At 38.9% G+C, this 23,475-nt stretch overlaps 2 protein-coding genes and 1 pseudogene across 7 annotated transcripts in view; all 3 read right to left on the bottom strand.

Moving 5' to 3' along the window:
* Nucleotides 1-574: 574 nt before the first annotated feature.
* Nucleotides 575-2,460, bottom strand: MRPS16 (mitochondrial ribosomal protein S16). Its single transcript, XM_079900450.1, has 3 exons — nt 2,263-2,460; nt 1,568-1,828; nt 575-1,080 (listed from the first exon to the last, which is right to left on the bottom strand). Exons 1-3 carry the CDS (start codon nt 2,273-2,275, stop codon nt 947-949), a joined length of 408 nt encoding a protein of 135 aa, XP_079756576.1. The 5' UTR covers nt 2,276-2,460; the 3' UTR covers nt 575-946.
* A 1,168-nt stretch (nt 2,461-3,628) lies between these two features.
* Nucleotides 3,629-23,475, bottom strand: part of CFAP70 (cilia and flagella associated protein 70) — an 88,594-nt gene continuing 68,747 nt past the window's right edge. For all 5 annotated transcript variants that reach the window (XM_079899289.1, XM_079899291.1, XM_079899290.1 and 2 more), the window contains 8 exons: nt 22,524-22,682; nt 21,840-21,961; nt 20,221-20,373; nt 19,542-19,703; nt 18,778-18,867; nt 14,201-14,302; nt 5,263-5,310; nt 3,629-3,917 (listed from right to left, as the gene is read on the bottom strand). In XM_079899289.1, the coding sequence (XP_079755415.1) occupies nt 3,837-3,917; nt 5,263-5,310; nt 14,201-14,302; nt 18,778-18,867; nt 19,542-19,703; nt 20,221-20,373; nt 21,840-21,961; nt 22,524-22,682 (917 nt within the window). In that variant the 3' untranslated portion in view covers nt 3,629-3,836. The remainder of the gene's footprint in view (nt 3,918-5,262; nt 5,311-14,200; nt 14,303-18,777; nt 18,868-19,541; nt 19,704-20,220; nt 20,374-21,839; nt 21,962-22,523; nt 22,683-23,475) is intronic.
* On the bottom strand, nt 11,065-11,719 carry LOC307175232 (ADP-sugar pyrophosphatase-like; annotated as a pseudogene). Its single transcript has one exon. The product of its transcript is annotated as an ADP-sugar pyrophosphatase-like (transcript).

Below are 23,475 nucleotides of genomic sequence, written 5' to 3'. Positions count from 1 at the left end.
GTATTATCCAATGTGCACTAAAACCATCTAATCCTGCTGCACTTCTGGTGGAACAGAGTATGTGCTATTTGGGTTTTGGGGGACACAACCAGTCATCTGTATTACAAAATCATGATACCTAAACCTGATTCTGTCACTGACTTTTTAAATGGATTTTTGTAAAGCCCCTCATCTTAGCTCATTTCCCCGGCTACAGACAATACGACATGTTGGAAAGGGCTCTCCAGGTAGGAACATTGGGGTCTGACTCAGCTCTGCCCAATATTAAAACTATGTGGCCTTGGGCAAGTTTCTACTGCTGAACTTCAGCTTCCACTCCTATAAACGAGATAATCCTACTTAATTTCATGATATCTTATAATTCTCACAAATAACCTTGCACGGAAAAGGCCTAAAATGTATGTGGGTACTTTACAATATTATCTTTCTTCCAGTTATTCCTAAAAAGCAGGTTGTTAGAGCCTAAAAGCTCATAACAAACCTACCTTTGTAAATCTGAAATTTTGCATTTACAAGACAATGTAAATCTGCAATTACAAAAACAGTAAGTGAAGTAACTGTGTTCCTGAGCTGGTGGGATGACCATAAATGACTAAAGTAGGAATTAGTTGGATAGGACACAGACATGCTGGTTGGGGACTTTGAAACACAGGGAAGTCCTGGAAGGTAGCAGGCTGTAAAGTTGTCCAAGAGACCCAGAGTCCAATCCACCCCACAGCCACTGTCTTTCCCCAGATGAAGGCTGAAAAAGCTAATTAGTACCTATACCCAGCTTTATGTCAGTCAAGAACAAACCTCTCCCTGGGCCCTGTTCAGGTCAGGCCAGAATACCATGGATGACTTAAAAAATTCCATTTATTGACCTCTAAATATAATAAAACTAAGAGACCTGCACAAATATTTTAAGAGGACTTCGACCTTGTTCCCAGTGCTATGATCACTGAAGTCAGTTTGCTTTTGTTTCTGTAGCCTCTGTATCTGTTTTCTGAGCCGCTAAGAGGACTTCTCGTGCCCGTTTCCGTCGCAGCCTCTCAGCATTTGTGATCACCATCGGATGCAGAGGGAAAAAGCCAGAAAGACCTAAAAGTAACAGTATTTTCATTCATTATAACAATACAAGCTAATGTTTCCCTGGGAACTCAGCATCACTGAACTGAGGTCTAACAGAGACCTGATCTAGAACATAGATTCAAATCAAGTTCCTCACTCAACAAAATGTTTTACCTCTTCCCCCAACTCACTTCCTTCCGTTTACTGCAAGGTCACAGTGGATGTTGTCTACTTCCTAACACTATTTTCCTTACTTGGAAACAAAAAAGAACTGACAGATAGCCATTCAAGACACACCGTTCCCATTTTTTAGCATAAAATCTCAGTCATCCAGAAAGTCTCATAAAGGAGTCTACAAAAGGAATCGCCAGATTCAAAATGGCAATCAGATCAATTTCAGTTCTCACTCCAGTCCTGATTAGCCTGGAGATAATGAAAATCGTTCTTAATTCCCATCATCTTGGAGCTGATTTCAATTTAAAATGCCCTCAGAGAGGTAAGGCTAGAGCTGAGTTACCGAGAAGCTTTTCCACAGGCTTAGAGAGGTGGGCTCCACAGCCAATCCAATGCCGGATCCGGTCCAGGTTGAGAGCAACGATTTTCTCTCCATGACTGTTGGGCAGTGGATCATAGGAGCCCAGCTGCTCCACGAAACGGCCATCCCTGGGGCACTTGTTGTGAGCAGCCACGATGCGGTAGAAAGGCCGGTTGGTACAGCCACCCAGGGTAAGGCGGATAGTTAAGTGGCCTCCATGGTAAGCCTTGCAGAGCAGAGTACCTGTAGACAAATAAGTGGTTAAGACACAAGAATCGAGGGCACAAAACCGACAAAATGAGATAGATGAAATGAGTCCCCTTCCTCCACTGAAAGGTCCTTACTTCCAACCAATTCTTGTCAATCTGACTTAGATACCGTTTCTTTGTGAAACTCCTCTTATGCACTCCAGCCATCCCCCAACGCACTCAACACTGGCTCTGGACCATGTCGGAGTCCAGCTGCCTCATTTATAAAATTGATGCCGTTTATCTCATAGGGTTTCCGCGAAAACTTAAAAACAAAACAAGAAAACCACTGAGGAGAGGGTCAAAAATGTGCAGTTTCAGGTACTGGTTGCCTCTAGCTCGTCTACGAGAGCGCCGCTCCACCCAGTCCCGCACGCCCCCTACCCCCGGCGACCGCCTTTAAGGTCTCCCGGGGCCCCCATCACTCACTGAGCTGGACCATAGCGCAGCCGGCAGGCGCCGGGGCCTGTGCACCAGCTGCGACGCCTCGGAGCTTCTCGCCTCCCGCGCGGATCCGCTCTACCGCCTCGGTGGCGCGGAGGACAGCCGGGAAAGGTCAGCGTTGAGGAATGGCCGGCCTCCAAGCTCCGCGACCCCAGGCCGGGCGCCTCGGTGCCGGAAGCGAACGGCCCACTCGCCCCGCCTCTTCCGCTTTTCGCCCCTACACTTCCCGTAACGCAACACAGTGGAACCTAACGTACCTCAACTGCCGCAAAGGAGGGGAGCTACAGTTTGGGGCCGGATAAGTGCGAGAAGAGCCCTGTGGGGTCTCCCGGCCCTCACTGGCCTTTGGGTTCCTGCCAGAGGGAGGAGTAGTGGACAGTCCTGGGAGCGGCTAAGAAGTGCTAAAGTGCTCCACAAATCCATCCTTCCAGCAAACTTTCCGAGCACCAGTTAGGGCCAAGGCGAGCTGCCGAGAACGCAAAGATGCGCTGTCCTTGCCCCCAGGAAGCTTGACAGTCTGGTAGGGGAGATGGTGAGGTTACACCAGAGTAACTAGGGGTGGTCAGTACACAGTCCTGGAGTGAGCGGAAGAGAAGGTGAACCTGATAATTCCTTTGTGCCTCAGGAAGACTTCATAAAGGAGGTAGTGTTAGGACTGAGAGTAGAAGGACTATAAATGAATGTAGAGTTGATTTTACCGTTCTGTGTTTACTAATATGCCTCTCACCTTCCCTCCTGCTCTACCTCCCTCCTACTATCTCAACCGCCTCCTTTAAAAAATGAAGGAGGGGAGCCTTTATTTCTGGTTTTGCTGTAAACTGATCCGGAGGACAGGGGTGAGGTATGGTTCCTTTGTCATCTCTAGCCCTAGAATAAATGGCCTCCGTTGTGAGGAGTTTTGCATCTGTTATAGGGTAATGGACTCTTCATGGAGCCCTTGTGATTTAGATCCATGAAGATACCTTCAGCAAAGACCAGTCTATTAAGCTTCTCTGTTCACTGTTGGATCCAAAGGATCTGGCCAACTCATATGCTCTTTGCTCTAATGCAGTGACCCAGCACAGCATTCTTCCTTTCTGCCCACCTTAGAAATGATGCCTTAATTCCCAAGTTCCAGTAAGTGAACCTGGCCAACGACCTTAGCAGTTGACCTCTTTCAGGAGTGATCCTGATAAGCTTTCACCAGAAACCCTAATAATGAAGCTACTATACCTTACTTACACACACACACACACACACACACACACACACACACACACACACACACACAGAGTTATATTCTTATATATACCTCAGTATACCTTAACTGATGAATTCTGAATCTCTTTTATTTAGATTTTTTTATTGCCATCCAGTTTACTGTCAACCACTAAAACATCTAGTAACATAGACATCCAGTAAGATAGCCAATGGAAATAAGTGAATGGGTTTCAGTTTGTGCTGAAGATCCTTTTTTCTTTATCCCAAGCCCTCATATGGTGAAACATCCAGGGTATAATTTCTCTGGGAAGGAAAGGAGCTCAGTGTCCCATACAGAAAATTCTTCAGGTGGAAGGATGTCAGAAAGATGGATTTCCAAAGCCAACTGTCTCCTGTACCATGTGGATCTCTGCAAGCAGACTCTCATCTTTCAATTTCAGCTGCATGAGAGGAGGAAGGGAAGGACACATGTCATACCTGATATAACTATGTAGAGACCCCACTTTTGCGGAACCACAGCTAAAGAACATAGTTCCTCAGGATGGAATTGACTCTTCCTGTATTCTCTATTTCACAATAACTCCATTAAAAAGACCTCAAAACATCGTGCTGGTTACATGGATGTGTTCACTTTATGAAAATTCATCACGTGGTATGAACACTCACAATTTGTGTATGTTTTTGTAAAATAACTTAAAGTTTATTTTTAAAACTGTTTACCTTATCACCCAATATATCTTAACTAATGAATAATGTTCCTATTTGGCAAGTGAGAGAAAGGAATGAAAGACACAGGAATCAAAGACATTAGACTTTAATTTTAAAATCTAGATGTGTAGTAGACACATCTAATCGCCTACGGAAAACCCACTCTCTCCCTTCTTTTACTAACAAAATCATTTCTTTCCAGGGCAGCAATGTAACCAACTAAAAAGCCACATTTCTTGCTTCCCTTGCAGCTAGGGGTAATTTCAGTTGTTGCCAATGAAATGTAAGGTAAAGTCATATCTCTTTAAAGGGAGGTGAAATAGCTAGCATGGTCCCTTTGTCCTTTCCCTGCCTTGTTCTTTATTGTGCCTGAAACATGGATATGATAGCTGGACCTACAATGGCTGTCTTGCAACTATGAGGGATGGAAACTGCATGTTATGATTGGTGAAGCAGAAAGAAAGAGGTTGGGGCTCTGATGACACTGTGGTACCAATTCTGGACTTTTCATTAGATGAGAAAAATAAAACTCCTAATTTGTTTAAGCCACTGTCTTCCAAGTCAAATTACTTGCAATCATAACTGATAGACTAGACCAGGGGTTGGCAAGCAATTGCTCATGAGCCAAATCCAGCCTGCTGCCTATTTTGTAAGTAAAATTTTATTTGAAATGCAGCCATGCTCATTAGTTGGTGTATTGTCTATAGCTGTTTTTGCACTACAAGGGAAGAGTAGTAGTTACAATAGAAACCATGTAGCCCACAAAGCCTAAAATATTTCCTGTTTTGCCCTTTACAGAAAAAGTTTGCTGACCCCTGGACTAGAGCAACACCTTCATTTTATATGTGAGGAAAATGAGGCCCAGGGAGGTTAACAAAAGATCCCGCATGGTAATATGTGGGTTTTTATTCCAAACCCAGCAGCCCCATGATAATGGCCAAAGATGGTAAGAAAATCCTCTAGAAAAATATTCATATCATGAAATGCTGTAAAGTCAAGTCCTGAATTAAGCCAGCACCTTCCCTCCAGTTTACCAACCTCAGTACAGTATGAACAGCAGAGGTATCTGCATCATACCTTCATCGTGTACTTGTAGGCCTGCTCAGCTTCCAGTTGCCGTCCAGCCTGAAAAAAAGAGCACCGCCTGGTGATGAGGACATATCATAAATATTATGAAGGGAAAGTACATAAGCAGAGGATTTATACCTTCTTAGTTAAGAACCTCTGAATTCAAAGGGGGAAGCAGGAAAATGAAAGATGGTAGGGAAAAGCAGATGCTCATATATATATAATATATATATCCCTCCTTCATTTCAAAAAGCTTAAAGACAACTTGACCTCTCTTTTTTTTTTTCCTGAAAGCACCATGAGTCATTTGTTACTCTCAGGATTGAAGCTATTCTGTTAATAACAGCTAACACTTACATAGTGCTTGCTTTGTAGTTTACATTGTTTTTAATTGTTTACATTTTTAAAGTGCTTTACTTTCATACATACCACTATTATTTATATTTATATTGTATCAATATACTATTGATATTTACATGCCACTAGTATCTATAGTTCCCAGTTTACAGATAGAGAAACCTGGGCACAGAGAGGATAAATAACTTGCCAGGGTTATGAAGCTAATAAGTGGAAGAGCCAGGTTTTAAAACAATGCAGCTTGGCTCCAGAGTCCAGGTTTTTAACTACTACCATTTATCCTGTCTGTATGCATTAGAAAAAGCAGATACTGCAATTACTTCCATGAAGATCTGGATATGAGGTGAGAACACTACTTCTCCTAGTTATTTCTTGTATGAAGTAATCATGTAGGACTTAAATGAGAATAAAATGATTTCACTAGTATATTTCATAAGCTTGTGCATAACAAATTAGCTGCAGTATTGAGTCACTTCAGAAATTTTAAATACATAAATATGAGAACCACAGACTGTTCAGGTTAGAAGGGAATTTAGAGAATATCAAGTCCAATTCTCTGATTAGTGCTAGTCCATGGTAAATTTTTACTAGTTCACAAAACACTTCATTACCGTAAAGACTTTCCTAAAATATTTAAACTTTCAAGTGTTCCTACCTGAAGTTCACTGAATTCCAGGGGCATTTTCCAGTACATCTTCCTTTCCTATCATTATTACTTTTGTTTCACTTCTGTCATAGGGAGGCAGAGACCCAAAGGATGGAAGGATCCAGAACAGGCAAAATTTTGAAAAAGAATTTTTTGTTTTGTTATTATGTAAAATGCTGCAGTAAACATCCTTGTTCATGTTTTCTGGTATTTTCCTTAGGAATGTATCTATATATAAAATTGCTAAGTTGTAGATATGAATGTGACTAAATAACGCCATATTGCACTTCAAAGTAGTTGTACCACTTAACATCCACTAGCAATTAGGACAATCCTTATCAATGTTGGTAATATCAAACTAATTTTTCCCAATCTTATGGGTGTGAATTTCTGTCACATAATTATAAATTGCATTTTCATGGTTACTAGTGAAGCAGAACTTCTTTTCTTATATTTATTGACTTTTACAATTTCCACTTCAGCAAATTATATATTCCTATCCTGTGACCATTTTTCAATCAGATTGTGTGTAGGGTTTTTTTCTTATTGTAGGAAATATTTATATATTCTGGATATTAATCCTTTATTAGTTATAAATGCTGCAAGTATTTATAATAAAGTCCTTAAGCTTTATTTTAGTGCCTTTTGTTGTACATGAATTTCCAATTTAAAAGTTGTTAATTTATTGATATTTTTATCTTTGTCTTGTGCTTTTATAGTCATAAGGAAACCATGCACACCCAAGGGCAAAGAGGTATCCTCCATATTTTCTTCTAAAGAGTCTAAAGTTTTAGGATTTAGACCTTTAAACCAGCTGGAATAGTGTGTGGGGGGGGGGTGGGGTGGGGGGGTGAAGTAATGACTACTTTTTTTTTCATATGGATAGCCAATGACTCCACCACTATTTATTGAACAGTCACTCCATTTATTCCTCATTTTGGTGGGCTGTTTAATTTTTTTTTTTTTTTTTTTTTTTTTTTTTTTTTGCGGTACGCGGGCCTCTCCCGTTGCGGAGCACAGGCTCCGGACGCGCAGGCTCAGCGGCCGTGGCTCATGGGCCCAGCCACTCCGCGGCATGTGGGATCTTCCCAGACCAGGGCACGAACTGTGTCCCCTGCATCGGCAGGCGGACTCTCAACCACTGCGCCACCAGGGACACCCTGTTTAATCTTTTAAAAATAGATTTATTGAGGTATAATATATGTACCATAAAATTCACTAATTTTAAGGTTCAACTGTGCAACCATCACCACAATCCAGTTTTAGAAGGTTTCTATTACTCCCCAAAAGTTTCTTCGTGCCTGTTTTCAGTCAATCCCCATTCCAACCCTTGGCCCTAGAATCACTGATCTATTTTCATCTCTATAATTTTCCTAATTTCATATAAATGGTATCATATAATATACAGTCTTTTGTGCCTTCTCTTAATTAGCATAATATTTTTGAGGTTCATCCATATTGTTGCATGAATCAGAATTTCATTTTTATTGCTTAATAGTATTCCATTGTATAATTATACCATATTTTGTTTATCCATTCACTGATGTGTCATTTGGAATGTTTCCAGTCTTTACCGATTATTAAATGCTGTAATGAAATAGAGAAATCTTTGTGTAGACATATGTTTTCACTTTTCTTGACTAGATACCAAGAAGTGGAATTGCTGGGATATATGGTAAGTATGTATTTAACTTTTTAAGAATCTGCGAAACTGTTTTCCAAAGTGGTGTACTAATTTGCAATCCCGCCAGCAATGTATAAGGATTCCGGTTTCTCCACATCCCTGTCAATAATTGCCAGTCTTGGGCTTCCCTGGTGGCACAGTGGTTGGGAGTCTGCCTGCCGGTGCGGGGGACACGGGTTCGAGCCCTGGTCCGGGAGGATCCCATATGCCGCGGAGCGACTGGGCCCGTGCACCACAACTACTGAGCCCACGGGCCACAATTACTGAGGCCTGTGCGCCTGGAGCCCGTGCTCCGCAGCAGGAGAGGCCACCGCAGTGGGGGGCCCACGCACCGCAGCGAAGAGTGGCCCCTGCTCACTGCAACTAGAGAAAGCTCACGCGCAGCAACAAGGACCCAATGAAGCCAAAAATAAATAAAATTAAATTTAAAAAATTAAAAAAAAAATTGCCAGTCTTTTTGATTTAAGCCATTCTAATGGGTGTGTAGCGTGGTATTAATTTATGTTATCTTAATGAATTATCTTTTAAATTTTGACATAATTTCAGATTAAAGTTACAAGAATAGTTCTCTCCTCTCTGTATATACACACATGCACACATATATACATGTGTACATGATACATAAGTATATATTTTAACTTTTCCTGAACCATTTGAGAGTAAATTGCAAACACGATGCAATTTTAGACTTTAGTATGTGTTTCCTAAAACCAAGGACATTCTCTTACATAAGCACAGTGCAATTATCAAAATCATGAGATTAGTACAAATATAATACTATTATCTAATCTGTAGACTTCATTTAGATTTTTCCAAATGCCCCAGTAATATCTTTTATAGCAAAAGAAAATCCAGGATCATGCCTTTTACTCAGTATTCATGTCTTCAGTTTCTTTTAATTGGGAGTAGTTCTTGATTCTTTTTGTTTCATGGTATTGGAATTTCTCAACATTATAGGGCAGTAATTTTGTAAAATATTCCTCAATTAGTGTTTGATGTATCTTTATGATTATATCAGGTTATGAACTTTTAGCAGGAATACCTCAAAAACACTGTTGTGTTGCCCTCAGTGCGTTCTATATTAGGAGGCACATGCTGTTTATCCCAATAATGGTGATGGTAACCTTGATTATTTGTTTAGATTGTTATCTGCCAGGTTTTTCTACTATGGCATTACTGTGTTCCCCCTTGTAATTAATAAATATCTTGTTGTGAAATACTTGAGACTATGTAAATATCTTCTTCCTCTTTAAGCATTCATCAGTAGTTTCAGCATACCTTGTTACCATATGACCCAGCAATCCGACTTCTGGGCATATATCTGGAGAAAACTCTAATTTGAAAAGATACATGCACCCCAATGTTCATAGCAGTACTATTTATAGTAGCCAAGACACAGAAGCAACCTAAATGTCTGTCAACAGATGAATGGATAAAGAAGATGTGATATCTATCTATCTATCTCCAATGGAATATTACTCAGCCATAAAAAATGAAATGATGCCATTTGCAGCAACATGGATGAACCCCAAGGTTATCATACTAAGTGAAGTAAATCAGACAGAGAAAGACAAATATCATATGATATCGCTTATATGTGGAATCTAAAAAATTGTAGAAATGAACTTATTTACAAAACAGACTCACTGACATAGAAAACAAACTTATGGTTACCAAAAGGAAAGATGTGGGTGAGGGATTAGCAGATACACACTACTATATATAAAATAGATAAACAACAATGTCCTCCTGTATAACACAGGGAACTATATTCAATATTTTGTAATAAACTACAATGGAAAAGATTATGAAAAAGAATCACTTTGCTGTACACCAGAAAACAACGCAACACTGTAAATCAACTATACGTCAATTAAAAAAAAAAAAAGAAGTGGCAAGAGTGAGAATCCTTGCCTTATTCCTGAATTTAGCAGGAAGACTTTTAGCTTTTCACCAATGAGTATGATGTTGGCTGTGGGTTTGTCATAAATGGGCTTTATTATGTTGAGATATAGTCCCTCTATACCCACTTTGATGAGAGTTTTTATCATGAATGGATGTTTACTTTTGTCAAATGATTTTTCTGCAACTATTGAGATTATCATGGGAGTTTTAACCTTCCTTTTGTTAATTTGGTATATTACATTGATTGATTTGCAAAAGTTGAACCATCCTTGTGACCTTGGAATAAATCCAACTTGATGGTGGTGTATGATCCTTTTTATACATTGGTGGATTTGGTTTGCTAATATTTTGTTGATGACATTTCCACCTATACTCATCAAAGATACTGGCCTGTAATTTCTTTTTTTGTAATGTCTTTGTCTGGTTTTGATCTCAGGGTAAATGGTGGCCTCACAGAATGAATTTGGGAGTGTTCTGATCTCTTAAATTTTTTGGAATAGTTTGAGAAGGATAGGTATTAGTTCTTCTTTATTTATTTTGTAGAATTCCCTTGTGAAGCTGTCTGGTCCTGGACTTTTATTTGCCGGGAGTTTTTTTTTTTTAATTTTTGAATTTTATTTTATTTTTTATACAGCAGGTTCTTATTAGTTATCTATTTTATACATATTAGTGTATATATGTCAATCCCAATCTCCCAATTCATTGCTGGGAGATTTTTAAATTGCAAATTCAATTTCAATTCTAGTTATCAGTCTGTTCCGATTGTCTATTCCATCTGGACTCAGTGTTGGCAGGTTGTATGTTTCTAGAAATTTGCCCATTTCTTCTAGTTTGTCCAGTTTGTTGGCATATAACTGTCCATACTATCCTCTTATGATTTTTTGTATCTCTGTGGTATCAGTTGTTATTTCTCCTTTTTCATTCTTATTTTGTTTATTTGGGTCCTCTCTCTTTTCTTCTTGGTAAGCCTGGCTAAAGGTTTATCAATTTTGTTTATCTTTTCAAAAAACCAACTCTAGGTTTCATTGATTTTTTCTATTATTTTTTATCTCTATTTTATTTACTTCATCTCTGATCTTTTTTTTTTTGCATTTGGTGTTGCTTTTATTTTATGAAAAAGCTCATTTCAAATCTACATTAAAACTAAGCTGAATACAAAGTCTTAGCGAAGGGGGTCTGGTGATTCTTTTTACAAAAACATGGCCGCTGTCCTTTGGCCTTAAAACTTCAGGAAGGGCACTTCAAATGGCTTCATCTTTGCACGTTTCAATGCCAGAGTATAGGAATAGACCTAGCGTCTACTGTCAGATGTTCATCAGCTACCAGAGCATCAAGTCTCTTCAGCAGGTCATTCTTTGGTAAGGAAATTACTTCCACAAATTCTCCAACTCCTGGCTTTGGCTCAGGCCTTAGGTTTTCAGCATCATCTCCATTGATAGTTACGGTCATGATGTGTGTGGTACAATTTGACAAACCTGGATCCATACATACAGCTGGAGAACATTCAGCAACATCTCCTTTATAGCCAGTTTCTTCCTCTAGCTCCCAAAGAGCAGCTGCTTCTAGGCTTTCGCTGTCATCAATGAGACCACGGGGAATTCTAAGCAGTAGCCTCCCAGTGGTGGTCAGAACTGCTTTACCAGAATGATACATTCATAATGAAGGGTTCTTTGAAGCACTGGGATAACCGGCCACACCATCAGCAGACTGTCCTTTCCTAGTTGTCCACCTCACAGTTTCCCAAGTTCTTGTTTTACCAGTAAGATCCCTGTCAGTTGTTTTATCAAGCCTGACCCAGGTTCCTTCTGAAATTAACTCTTCTGAAATAATAGACTGGTGTTTTGAGAAGAATCTGCTGGTTCTAGTTTTCCCATTTTCAAACTAGTTAGTCTTTATAGTCCACAGGCAAGAAGTTCACGCTACTCCCAGGCATGGGACAAAGGGATAGGTACTCCTTTGGGTGGGGGGTGGGGTGGGGGGAGGTGAAAGCATGGGTCTGAGGCCGTAGTCTGAGGAGATGTGGTGCTACTGCTCTCTCTAATCTTTATTAATTCCTTCCTTCCACTGACTTTGGGCTTTGTTTGTTCTTCTCTTTCTAATTCTTTTAGGTGGTAGGTTTGGTTGTTTATTTGAGACTTTTCTTGTTTCTTGAGGAAGGCCTATATTGCTATGAAATTCCCTCTTAGAACTGCTTTTGCTTCGTCCCATAGATTTTGGAAAGTTGTGTTTCCATTTTCATTTATCTCAAGGTATTTTCTGAATTCCTCTTTGATTTCATCATTGACCCATTGCTTTTTTAGTAGCATGCTGTTTAGTCTACATGTGTTTGTTCTTTTTCCCATTTTTCTTTCTATAGTTGATTTCTAGTTTCATACCACTGTGGTTGGAAAAAATGTTTGATATAATTTCTATCCTCTTAAATTTGCTGGGGCTTGTTTTGTGGTATATTAGTGTTTCAGGAAATAATCTTGGGGGAGGTCATCTTTAGAACTCTACCTACCAAAAGAAATTGTATATGATTTTCTTTTTGATCTATGAATTAATTAGAAACATCTTTTTAAGTTTACAAATGTATGTGAGTCTTTTGGCCTATCTTTTAGTTGTTGATTTATAATTTTACTGAAGTGTGATCTACATGTATTCATTGAAGCTCTCTTTGTGGTCTAGCATATGGTCAACCTTTATGAATAATTCACTTGTGCTTCAAAAGAATATGTATTCTATGAGTAAGTACAGGGCTATATAATTAGTGTTTGAGCTCAACCTTGTTGTTTTATTCAAATCTTACACATCCTTAATTTTTTCCCTATTTGATCTAGCAGTTTCTGAGAGAAGTGTATTAAAATCTTCCATTTTGACCCTTTTAGTTTAAAGATGAAGAAACTGAGGCCCAGCAAGTTTAAGTAACTTCCCCAGTATCCCACAGCTAGTTGTGGCACAGCTGGGGTAAGAACTCAGGTATTTCTCATATTGATATTTACTCCCAAGAGAAAGTCCAGTAATTTTTATTCTGTTAGTTTCTCTTATAATCACAATATTCCCTGTCAGTTCTGTGTTGTATTGGCCAATGGAAAACTGAGGGCCACTCTCTTTATTCCCAATTTGAATCTTAGGCTAATGTGCAAGTTATTGAAGCAAGTTATTTTAATTATGGGAGGGTTACTTTCTATAGGTAAAGCAGCTATCACAAATTCCCACAATTACACACACGCACACAATTTCCCATCTATTTCAAGGATAAGCACCCTCAGCCAGCAGTTCAACAGGATGGAATGATTCAGAAACACTAGTAGAGTATCTCCTTTGCTGGTCTTTGACCTTGTTACATTCTGATACAATATCACTCCCGTTTTAAATTTTTTTAAAAGGAAAACAACTTTAATGAAAAAGGAACTCAGGTCATTAAATATAATTAAATACATTTTAAATATAAATACCATGTCTTTCCTGATTAGTATCAGGTAAATATCTAAACTATGTGTCTGAATAGCTAAACTATCTGTCTGAATTCTGGTCTCAAAGAAAAATCTTAGAGACAATTACAAAGAAGATGCTTCATAGCATCAGGTGCATTTTTTAAATGATGGGACCTTTTGGGAAAATAACTTCAGTCTATTAGATTTCTGTTGTTCCTATTGTTGGTAATTCATTTATGGCTACACCCTTATAGTCTACTTTGCCTTTCTTTTTATCATTAGATTCTTATATAGTTTTCTAGACCATATATGACATTTTTGTAGATCCAGAGCATAAATAGGATGACTATACAATCCCAGACTTGAGGTCCTAAACATGAGAGTGAAGGCAGGCAGAGTGGTGCTGAGGAGGGCAGAAGGAGAATCTCTCACCTTCCCCAAGTCTAATCTGCCATCCCACTGCACAGCCCTTGCACGTCTCCTAACTGCAACCCCAGACCAAGATCTGATCTGTACATGCTCCTTCATCTTGAGTCAGGGCACACACTGGGCTGGGCTTAGTTTGTGTGGTCTGGGCTGAGGCCTGCTGAGCAGCTCAAAAGTGCCACAGGGAGCCCACCCCATCTGAAACCCCCACTGACGGTCAACCCCAATCCACCCCATTACCACTCACCTGAGACCACCAAACCCAAATGCCTCATTCCCATTTTTAGAATCTCCTTTCCAGACAAACACACCTAAGTATATGATTTTCAAGCACATCCTAAGTAGAGGCTTCCCAGACATGAACTCTCCTTCATCATCAGTATAATGACCACATCTGAAGCTCATCAAACCTCAACTATCATGCATTGGTGGCCTTCCCGCTATCTCTTTCTTTACTTGGTCCCTCACCCCTCTGCTCTACAAGGGCATTGTGTAAGGATAATAATCACTCACTTTCAGGCAGACCAGGGCCAGATATGCCCATACTTCAGCATTGTAGTTGTTCAGTGCATTGGCTTCAGAGAGAGCATCCTCAGCCTCTGTGAGCTCATCCAGCTTGATAGAAAAAGAAGATAATGTGATTTGTTAAGTCAAAGTAGTTTTCACTTAAGCCAGCTGGAATCTGTTTAGCTGAAAATGCTATGTCCAAATAATATTGATATATGTGACCCATACTAATAATTTTCAACTTAAAAAATTTTTAGCAACAGAAAAAAAATTTTTAGCAACAGAACTCTTTCTTCAAACAAAATCATATGTGGTGGTGTTCCAATATATGAATGAGTTAAAAGTAGAACTGCTCTGATTAGAAAGTCAGGTACAGGAATCTGGAGCCCTGCCTGCTGGGCTCTCGAGTTACACCCCTCCCTTCTTCCTTCTCTCTATAGCAGGCCCATCAGGGCATCCATGAACCATAGAACTTCAGGTGCCAGGGTTGGAAAACCAGAAGTATTCACTATCATGTGTGCCTCATTCAGTGATTTCCCCATACACAGTGGGCTGTCAGATACATTTGTAGTTTTACATTGTACATCCCTTTCTTAAGTTAAAGTCTTATTAGCCCATCAAAATACTATTGTTTAGAAAGCTTCTCTTTCCCCTAATATTAGTTATTGACAGCACAATCTTGAGCAATCAATACAACATTCAGAGATTCTAGGGCATTCCCTGAGCTCTGGGCACATGGATATCATTGCTGCTCCCTAATACTGTGAGTCTGTTTTGTAAAATCTTCCAAAAGGCCACCTAAGGAAAGGATAAGATACCTCTCTCTCCCCAGTAAAATCGTTCTTCATTTTTCATGTTTTAGAAAATAAAATAACTGGTTTCTAGGCCCAAGACAATATGAAGAATGGCCTTTTGGCAATGCCCATACCTTGGTCCACACTTTAAATGTCTCAGAGATATTGATTCATTATTTAATCAACCTATACTTGCTAAGGATTTATTTTACTCTGTGTCAGGCAGTATGAAGAAATAATACAACTTTTGCCCAAAGAATTCACTGACAGATACGTAAAAAATTAAGACAAAATGAAAACTCAAACACATAAAGAGTTCTGATAGAAAATAAGCATTTCTATAATAAAAGCATATATATATATATACATATATATACGTGTATATATATATACATACATATATATACATAAATAATCTAGTGGAGGGACAAAGGAAAAGAGGAATAATTGTACCCCGAGATTAAGGGATGGCTTCAGAGAAGAAACACTGCTGAAGTCAATCCTGAAGGATAAATAGGAGTTTGTTAGCTATACTTCAAGGCATTCCAGGTAAGAGGAACTTCATATACAGAGGCACAGAGGCTTCAGAGAGCATGGCATGCTCAGGAAACTCTTAATATGCTTGTGTGGCTGGAGAAGGGAGGGAAGGGAGAGACAGAGAGAAAGCGAGAGAGAGAAGAGAGAAAAGAGAGAAAACAAAGGAAGTGATAAGACCAAGGAGTTAGGAAGAGACCAGATCATTCAAAAAAAATCTGAATATTATTCTGAAATAAGGGGTAGTCACTGAGGAGTTTAAATAGGGAAGTAACCTTGTATTTGCATATTTTAAAGACCACTATGGTAACAATGCAGGAGATGAATTGAGGGAGGACAGGAGAACACCCTAGCAGGTAAAGAAGGGATGAGGCTTGAATTAGAGCAGTAAAAACACAGATGGAGAGGAGACAGTAGACTCAACAGACATTTAGGAGACAAAATCAATAGGATACTTGATGACTAATTAAAAGTAATAGAATTAGACTAGGATAGTTATTAAGTTTCTGGCTTCGTTGACTGGATTCATTATAGTCCCATTTACTAAGACAGGGAATACAGGAGAAGGTACAGGCTTAAGGAATGTGAGAATCCTTCTGAGATAAGTTAGGTTATATTTTGGATATGTACATTTTGAGGTGTCTGGGGGACCATCAAATAGAGCTGTCTATTACATTGTTTGATATAAGGGTCAGAACATGAAAAGTGTTATGAATTGAAGCTTTAGGATTCATTGGGGCACAATTGGTAGTTAAGACCACTGGGGTAGATGATATTTCTTAGGGAGAAGAAGTAAGGTGACAGGAGAAGAGCTGGCTATAGAACCCAGGAGGACCCAACAATTATGATGGGCAAAAGACTAGGAGCCAGCAAAAAAAGGCTGAGAAGGACACCAGAGAGGAAGGCGCGGAACTGGAAGGATGTGAATGCAATATTGTGGAAGTCAAGGGAAGAGAGGGTTTCAAGAAGGAGGCAGTCAGCAGGGTTAAGTGCCACAGAGACTTCATCGGAGGGTCTATTGCATTTGGCAATTAGGATGTTATAGGGGGCCCCCATCAGAGAAGTTTCAGCAAAGCGTTAAGGGGTATACACCTAATTGCAAGGAATTGAAGGATAAATGGTACCTGGGAAAGGAACAGATAATTCACATGATTTCAACTTCATTAGTGATGAAAATGTAAATTAGGATATATATCAAATTGGAAAATGATAGTGCCCATTGTTGATGACTTAACAGTAAAATGGACTCTCACACCTGGCAGAATATACAGCAGTTTACAGCCTTTCTAGAAAATGAGTTGACACTATACTTAAAAATTTTTCTACATTCTTTATGAATGTATCCTAAGGAAATAACAGAATTAAGCACAGAGATTTATGTCTTAAGAATGTTTATTTCTGCTTTATTTATAATATATAGATGTAGAAACTAATGACATGTCCAATAAGTGGTTGGTCAAATAGATATGGTATATCCACACATAGGTATAGCATGACTAAAACATTGACTGAGGGGCAGAGATTACTTGGATACCTTAGCAGTGGGACTTAACCCAAGTTTTTTTGAGTTTCTATATCAATGAAAATATTTTTTATGCTACTTAAAACAAATAGAAGCATGATTGGTTTCTTGTTCTTTTGAAAGTGCTGTTAGGTTTCTAACAGCTACGGATGTTTTACATCCTTTCTGGGAAGGTGGAGTGGGGGCATATGGCTTCTATATAAGTGATCATGTGTCCTGGTTGGCCTGGGACACTACCTGTGTCCCAGTGTAATTATTAATATCACCCTTTTCATTCTCAGAAGTGTCCTGGTTTGTATGATAAATTACATGATAACCTTACTTATGCATCCAAACCAGGGAATACCATGCAGTTATCAAAATTTATGTTTTAGACTATTTGATTATGTGAGAAGGTACCAATGCTATACTGTTAAGTAGAAAAAAAGATTCCAAAGAAGTAAATATATTATTTACAATTTTATACATTAAAATTACTTTCAGGGCTTCTCTGGTGACGCAGTAGCTGGGAATCCGCCTGCCAATGCAGGGGACGCGGGTTCAAGCCCTGGTCCGGGAAGATCCCACATGCCGCAGAGCAACTAAGCCCATGCGCCACAACTACTGAGCCTGCATTCTAGAGCCCATAAGCCACAACTACAGAGCCCGAGTCCCACAAGTACTGAAGCCCACGTGCCCAGAGCCTGTGCTCCACAATAAGAGAAGCCACTGCAATGAGAAGCCCGCGCACTGCAACGAAGAGTAGCCCCCGTTCGCCACAACTAGAGAAAGCCCGCATGCATTAACGAAGACCCAATGCAGCCAAAAATAATAAATAAATAAACAAAAGAACTTTAAAAAAAATTACTTTCATATACGTACGAAAAAAGACTGGAGGAAAATGCATTCAAATGTTAATAGTGGTTATCACTTAGTGGTGGGGATTATGGATACTTTTATGTTTTCTTCATATTTTGTATCATCCAAATTTCTATAACTATCATATTTTACCTTTATGGTTAAAAAAACAGCAATGAGGAATAAGAGACAAGGAATGTAAACAATTCTTTTGGTTAAGGGTAACAACCAGGGAGGTTGTTACTGTTGTTATTGTTTAATAAGAAGGGGAAAAGTACAGGGAAAGAGCTGATTGGGAAGGAAAGCTTAAAAATGTAAATCAAAGAGAAAGAAAATATTAAGAAAGTGAGGGATTAGGAGAAAAGGAGAGGGATAGAATCAAGAATACACATGAAGAAGTTAGACAAGAACAGAAGAATGCATGCGTCTTTCAAAGATTAGAGGAAAGGAGGGAAGGGTGACTAAAGAGTTTATAGGGGCAGTGGAACAAAAGATCTACCAGAAGCTGTAGCAACTCCTCCTGAATATAGAAGGGACTCAGAGCCTAATAAGTATCAATTAGTTTCTTTAATTTAATTGAGTAGATTCTTTATATCTCATATCACTTTTCTCTTCCAGATAACATAATAAAATTACAAGCTTATGTACCAAATAACATGAAATTTTTTATTATATAGCTTCATGCTTCAGTTTTTGTGGGATTTTTAAAGAATGTTTTATTTTTGTAGTTCAGATTGACCTTCAGTTTACTGAACAGCTTTGAAGAGCAACTTTTCATTAGAGAAGACTGCCCTGATAGCCTTCCTACCACCATCCAAACTCCCAGGATGCCTGGAAGGCCAAGGAGTCAAGGTCAGCTGTATGCACAGGCTAGTCTCAAGACCTGATCCTCTTACCTTATAACAGGCGATTCCCAGTCCTAGCCAGGTAAGGCATGAAGGCGATCTCTTACAGACTTGCAGGTAGGTTTTCTTCGCCTTTTCGTACTGTAGAAAGAAAGCACCACTAAGCTATTGATCTGGAAGCTTCAAACACTGCATTTCTAGGATAACCATGAGGCTTCTATAATTGTACTCCACACCAATCTAAGTTAGATGAGTTCTTGGATTATGTATATATATGTTTATATATATATATATATTTAAATATATTTTATATATATATATTTAAAATATATATATATTTTTTAAGACAACTTTTTAAGAGAAGTTTTATGTTCACAGCAAAATTGAGAGGAAAGAACAGAGATTTTCCATTTACCCACTGTCCCCACACATGCATAGCCTCTCCCATTATCAACATCCCCGACCAGAGTGGTACCTTTCTGTTAGTTAAGTCAAGCTAAGAATGCTTCTACTACTTTTAATAAAAGAAAGCTAAAATAATAGCTAAAATAACACTTACTGAGTTCTTAACAACTTTTTTAGTATCATAATGGTTAAAACCACAGACTCTAGTATTAGACTGCCTGGATTTGAATCCTGCTTCTATTAATTACTGGTTATCTGATGTTGGGCAAGTCACTTTACCTTTGGATGTAAAAGTGTCATCATCATATTACTATTCTTACTCCACAAAGATGGATGTTAATGCTTGAACTGTAATCAGGTCCCAGACAATGACCTGATTTACATAGTTACTCCCTATCTCTATTCCTCACCTCTTTCTCTTCCAGATATATCTGCCCCAGTCGCAGGAAGATGAAGTGCATCTCAGAAGCATCCACTACAAAACTAATGGTTCGCTCATAGCATGCCTTGGCCTCAGCATGATTTCCACTCAGAAAATAGAGATGGCCTTTCACGCCCCAGACGTTAGGGTTCTAAGAAAGTGAAGAACAAGTAGTACATGGGATGAGGTGGTATTTAAAAGTACATTAATGATCTTTGTTTAACATTTAAATTTAGATGAAGTCCATGTTCTTTTGCAAATTAGAAAGAGGGCCATTCAGTTGCACTGGGAGATACTGTTCTAGGACTGCCCTCTCATTTTTTTCTTGCATTCTTCAAAGCCGTTTTGTCTTTGGGGAAAATATTAAGAAAAATATTCATGCATAACCATGATGATGTTCACAATGAGAAAGTAGAAGTTCAGGAAACTTGAAATAGATAAAGTGTCTGCTAAAGAGCTGTCCTTATCCTTTCTCTGTCCTTTGTAAAAGTCATGATTGATTAAGAAAAACAAATGGAAGGAAATTAGATAAATGAGTTTACTGACAGCTGATGACCCCCACCTCTGGTAACCAGAAATCTACCTGTGATATGGCATCACCACCTTTAAGAAGGCCTACTTGTCCCTTCTCCAAACTAAACTTAAGACACTCTAGCAAAAGTTATTACCAGGTAGTCCATCTGAGCTGCTTGCTGAAGGTATTCCTCTGCTTTAGCAAAATCCTTCTTGAGTAGGTGTGTCTGGGCCAGCACCAAGTAATACTCACAGCTGGGGCCTCCATGAGGGCATAATAACTCATGTGCAAGCACTCTGTGTACATACTGCAAGGAAAACTCAGATTATAAGAAACATGTAAATGACTGTATGGTGTCAATTCCATAGCTCTCATGGTTGAAGATTATGTCTCTGATAATAAATAATAAGGAACATAATATAGAATGAAATGATTATCAATTTCAAAAGGTTAGAGGTGAATTATAAACATTCAGTATATCATGGTTCCATTACCAGCTATTCATGTAGTAACATTTCCAAGTGAATTATCTACAGTACTGTATAATTCTGGTCTTGCTGGTCATACTAGATGAGTTTTAGCCTATTGTGTAGCAGACAAAAGCATTTCATCAACCACCCCATTTTCATACGAGGTAACATTTTCAGGCATTTGTATTTATACGGAAACTTAGAGTGAGGCAAAACCTCCCTTTCTAAAATTCTAGACTCAGGATCTTAGAAACATAAATGTCTGTTTCTGCCACACTCTCAAGCATTTGTTATGTTCACCAGTTTTATACTTTGGGCTATACTTTGTTTTTAATATGATATAAGGCCTGCAAATTTGACAAAGTCATATGTACTTGCTAAGAAGAGGGGAAACCCTTCTTCTCCCTTTGTTCTCATCTCAGCCTATAATATAGAAACTTCCACTAATAATGAAACCTTCTTAAGAAAATACTGACGGGGAGGCTCTGCAGCTGTTCCCTCTACCTGCATACTGACTCTTGGACATGGGGGAAAAGTGATTTATTTAATTAGGGAGACAGAGAGACTATTTCTCTATTGTGAAAGGTTAGTATATTAAAGCCTCCTGTTTAACGTGGCCCACTCCCACCTAGTTCATAATTCTTGCCCTGTCTTGAGTTGCCCACCCTCAAGTGGCACATGCACTCTATAGGTTGAGGGCCAAATCTCTTGCCTCCTGGATCTTGCTCTCTCTCTTACTGCTCACTTCATGGATATGTTTCTCATTTCCTATGTGGTAGGTAGACCTTACAGGATGCTCTTCTTCTCTGAGAGGAGACTGCAATTCTCCAGCTGTTCCACCTGTGACTGCATGGGTAAATCAAATCTGGGACCAGTCACATATCCAGCCCAGTTATATCAATAAAAAATTAGTATTTTTATCCCCCCATATAGCACTGTGTATCTGTTTCCAATTGGTTCAGAACCTGGAAGGGAAGAAGGGTGTGCTTAGGCTCCTGTGAACCCCCAACACTCACATAACATGAGTTCCCACAATAAAGTAACATCAGGCTACATATGACTCAGAGTCTGATTTTGCTTTGCTGGTATTCTATAGGGAGCAGACTTGCAGTGAGGTCTCCTGATGCTCTCTGCAGAGAGTAGTTCATGTTTGAATGTTTATTCCATTGTGTCTATAGTGTGCTCTCAAAGCATGTTTGATTTCTGCGTCATACACAGTTAAGCTTGCGAAGACATCACTATGACAGAATAAGTAGTTCATTAAAATCTTTCCCTCTACTTGCCCTTTTTCAAATATTCTGACCTGCACAGCATTGACCTTCATCAAGAAGCGTATGGTCTCCATGAAGATGGTGGCAGGAGTTTGAGAAACACTATAAAGGGTGGGATGCAGACAAGTAGATGACTCTTGACATTCTGATGCTTCTGAAAATATGATATTAAAATAATAGACAATTAGATATAAAGGAAAAATTCAGAAGCTCAGACACATAGCAGGGAGAGTATTCTACTCTAATATATGAGAGAAATTATAATCTTGAAAGCAATAGATTATTCTACAGCAATGGCCCCCAAGGAGATCTTAAAGGTTCTTGAGGTTATTCTACTGGTGGTTCCAAATGCAAGCTGAATGAATAAAAGCTTTTTTTTAAAAAAAAAAGTATTCAGATCTTCCTGAATGTGAAACAGATTTGTAGATACTTTGAATCTTTAGATACTGTAAAAATGAAAATTCATTGCCAGAAAATCATAGGTCTATAGTTGGCTACTTCTCTGAGCTAAATGTAAATCCTCACTACAGAAAGAGTTGCATTACTGAGACTGGATTTCAGAGTCTAGCCTCACATGAAGGAATTTAGACAATATTACAGATAAACTAATCAACTTCAAACAAGTTAAGATTGCCATTTTGGTCAGCAAAAGAGTTTTCAACATTGTCTAGTTTGTTTATCCCCTTCGTCCAAGTGGAAATCTTTATTCTAATTACCTTTTTTTGATGGTATCTCCTTCATAAATGTGTTGGATGGTTTTTGGCTGGTAGTTGGATCCTGAGACTGTACAGACAAAATGGGTTCATGTGACTCAGACTGCAGGTTAGAGGATTCATCAAGAAATTCATCTAGAATGGATAATGGAGCTCCTAGTCCTAAAAAGATTAAATTTTAATGAGATAAAAACCTACCTTCCTACATTGTATGTTAAAAGGTTATTACAGGAGATAAATACAATTAATTTCCAAAGCATAGGAAACATAACCCCTAAACATTGCATGGAAAGACTTGTTTTGCAGATTTTTTATATTTCTGAATAATTTAAAGAGTGCAAGCTAAACAGACAGCACAGCTCCTGCCACTATGACCCCCCAGTCGAACCCTTCTGCCAGCCCAAGTCATGATAGTGTCAAACAAATACCTATTACAAAAGCTATATGCTAAGCCTAGAATCTCAAGAATCCAGAGGAGAAGATTAATATTTAGATAATATTAAAACCCTTTAAGAACAGGAATTCTATTTTATTTCACTGTTCAAAAATCACATCATAGGGCTTCCCTGGTGGCGCAGTGGTTGAGAGTCCGCCTGCCGATGCAGGGGACACGGGTTCGTGCCCCGGTCCGGGAAGATCCCACATGCTGCGGAGCAGCTGGGCCCGTGAGCCGTGGCCGCTGAGCCTGCGCGTCCGGAGCCTGTGCTCCGCAATGGGAGAGGCCACGGCAGTGAGAGGCCCGCGTACCGAAAAAAAAAAAATCACCATCATCATAAGTAGTTATATATGAACATGGCTATATGCCAGGTATTATATTAAGGATTGTAATGTACAATCTTATTTATTTTTCACAACACTATGAGATATATTTATTATGTTCCATTAAACAAAGTGAACCACAGAAAAGTTAAAAAATTTGCTGAAGCTCTTAAACATTCCAAGCTGCCTCTCACAT

This window comes from Stenella coeruleoalba (assembly GCF_951394435.1).
Source record: "Stenella coeruleoalba genome assembly, chromosome: 16".
Taxonomy (NCBI): Eukaryota; Metazoa; Chordata; class Mammalia; order Artiodactyla; family Delphinidae; genus Stenella; species Stenella coeruleoalba.
Note: the sequence above shows the minus strand (reverse complement) of the source record. Positions and strands in the feature narration are given on the sequence as shown.

Coding starts and splice junctions, on each gene's coding strand:
- MRPS16 (XM_079900450.1), bottom strand. Junction 1,081..1,567: donor GCCTGTGGAAAAGCTTCTCG/GTAACTCAGCTC, acceptor TGTTACTTTTAG/GTCTTTCTGGCTTTTTCCCT.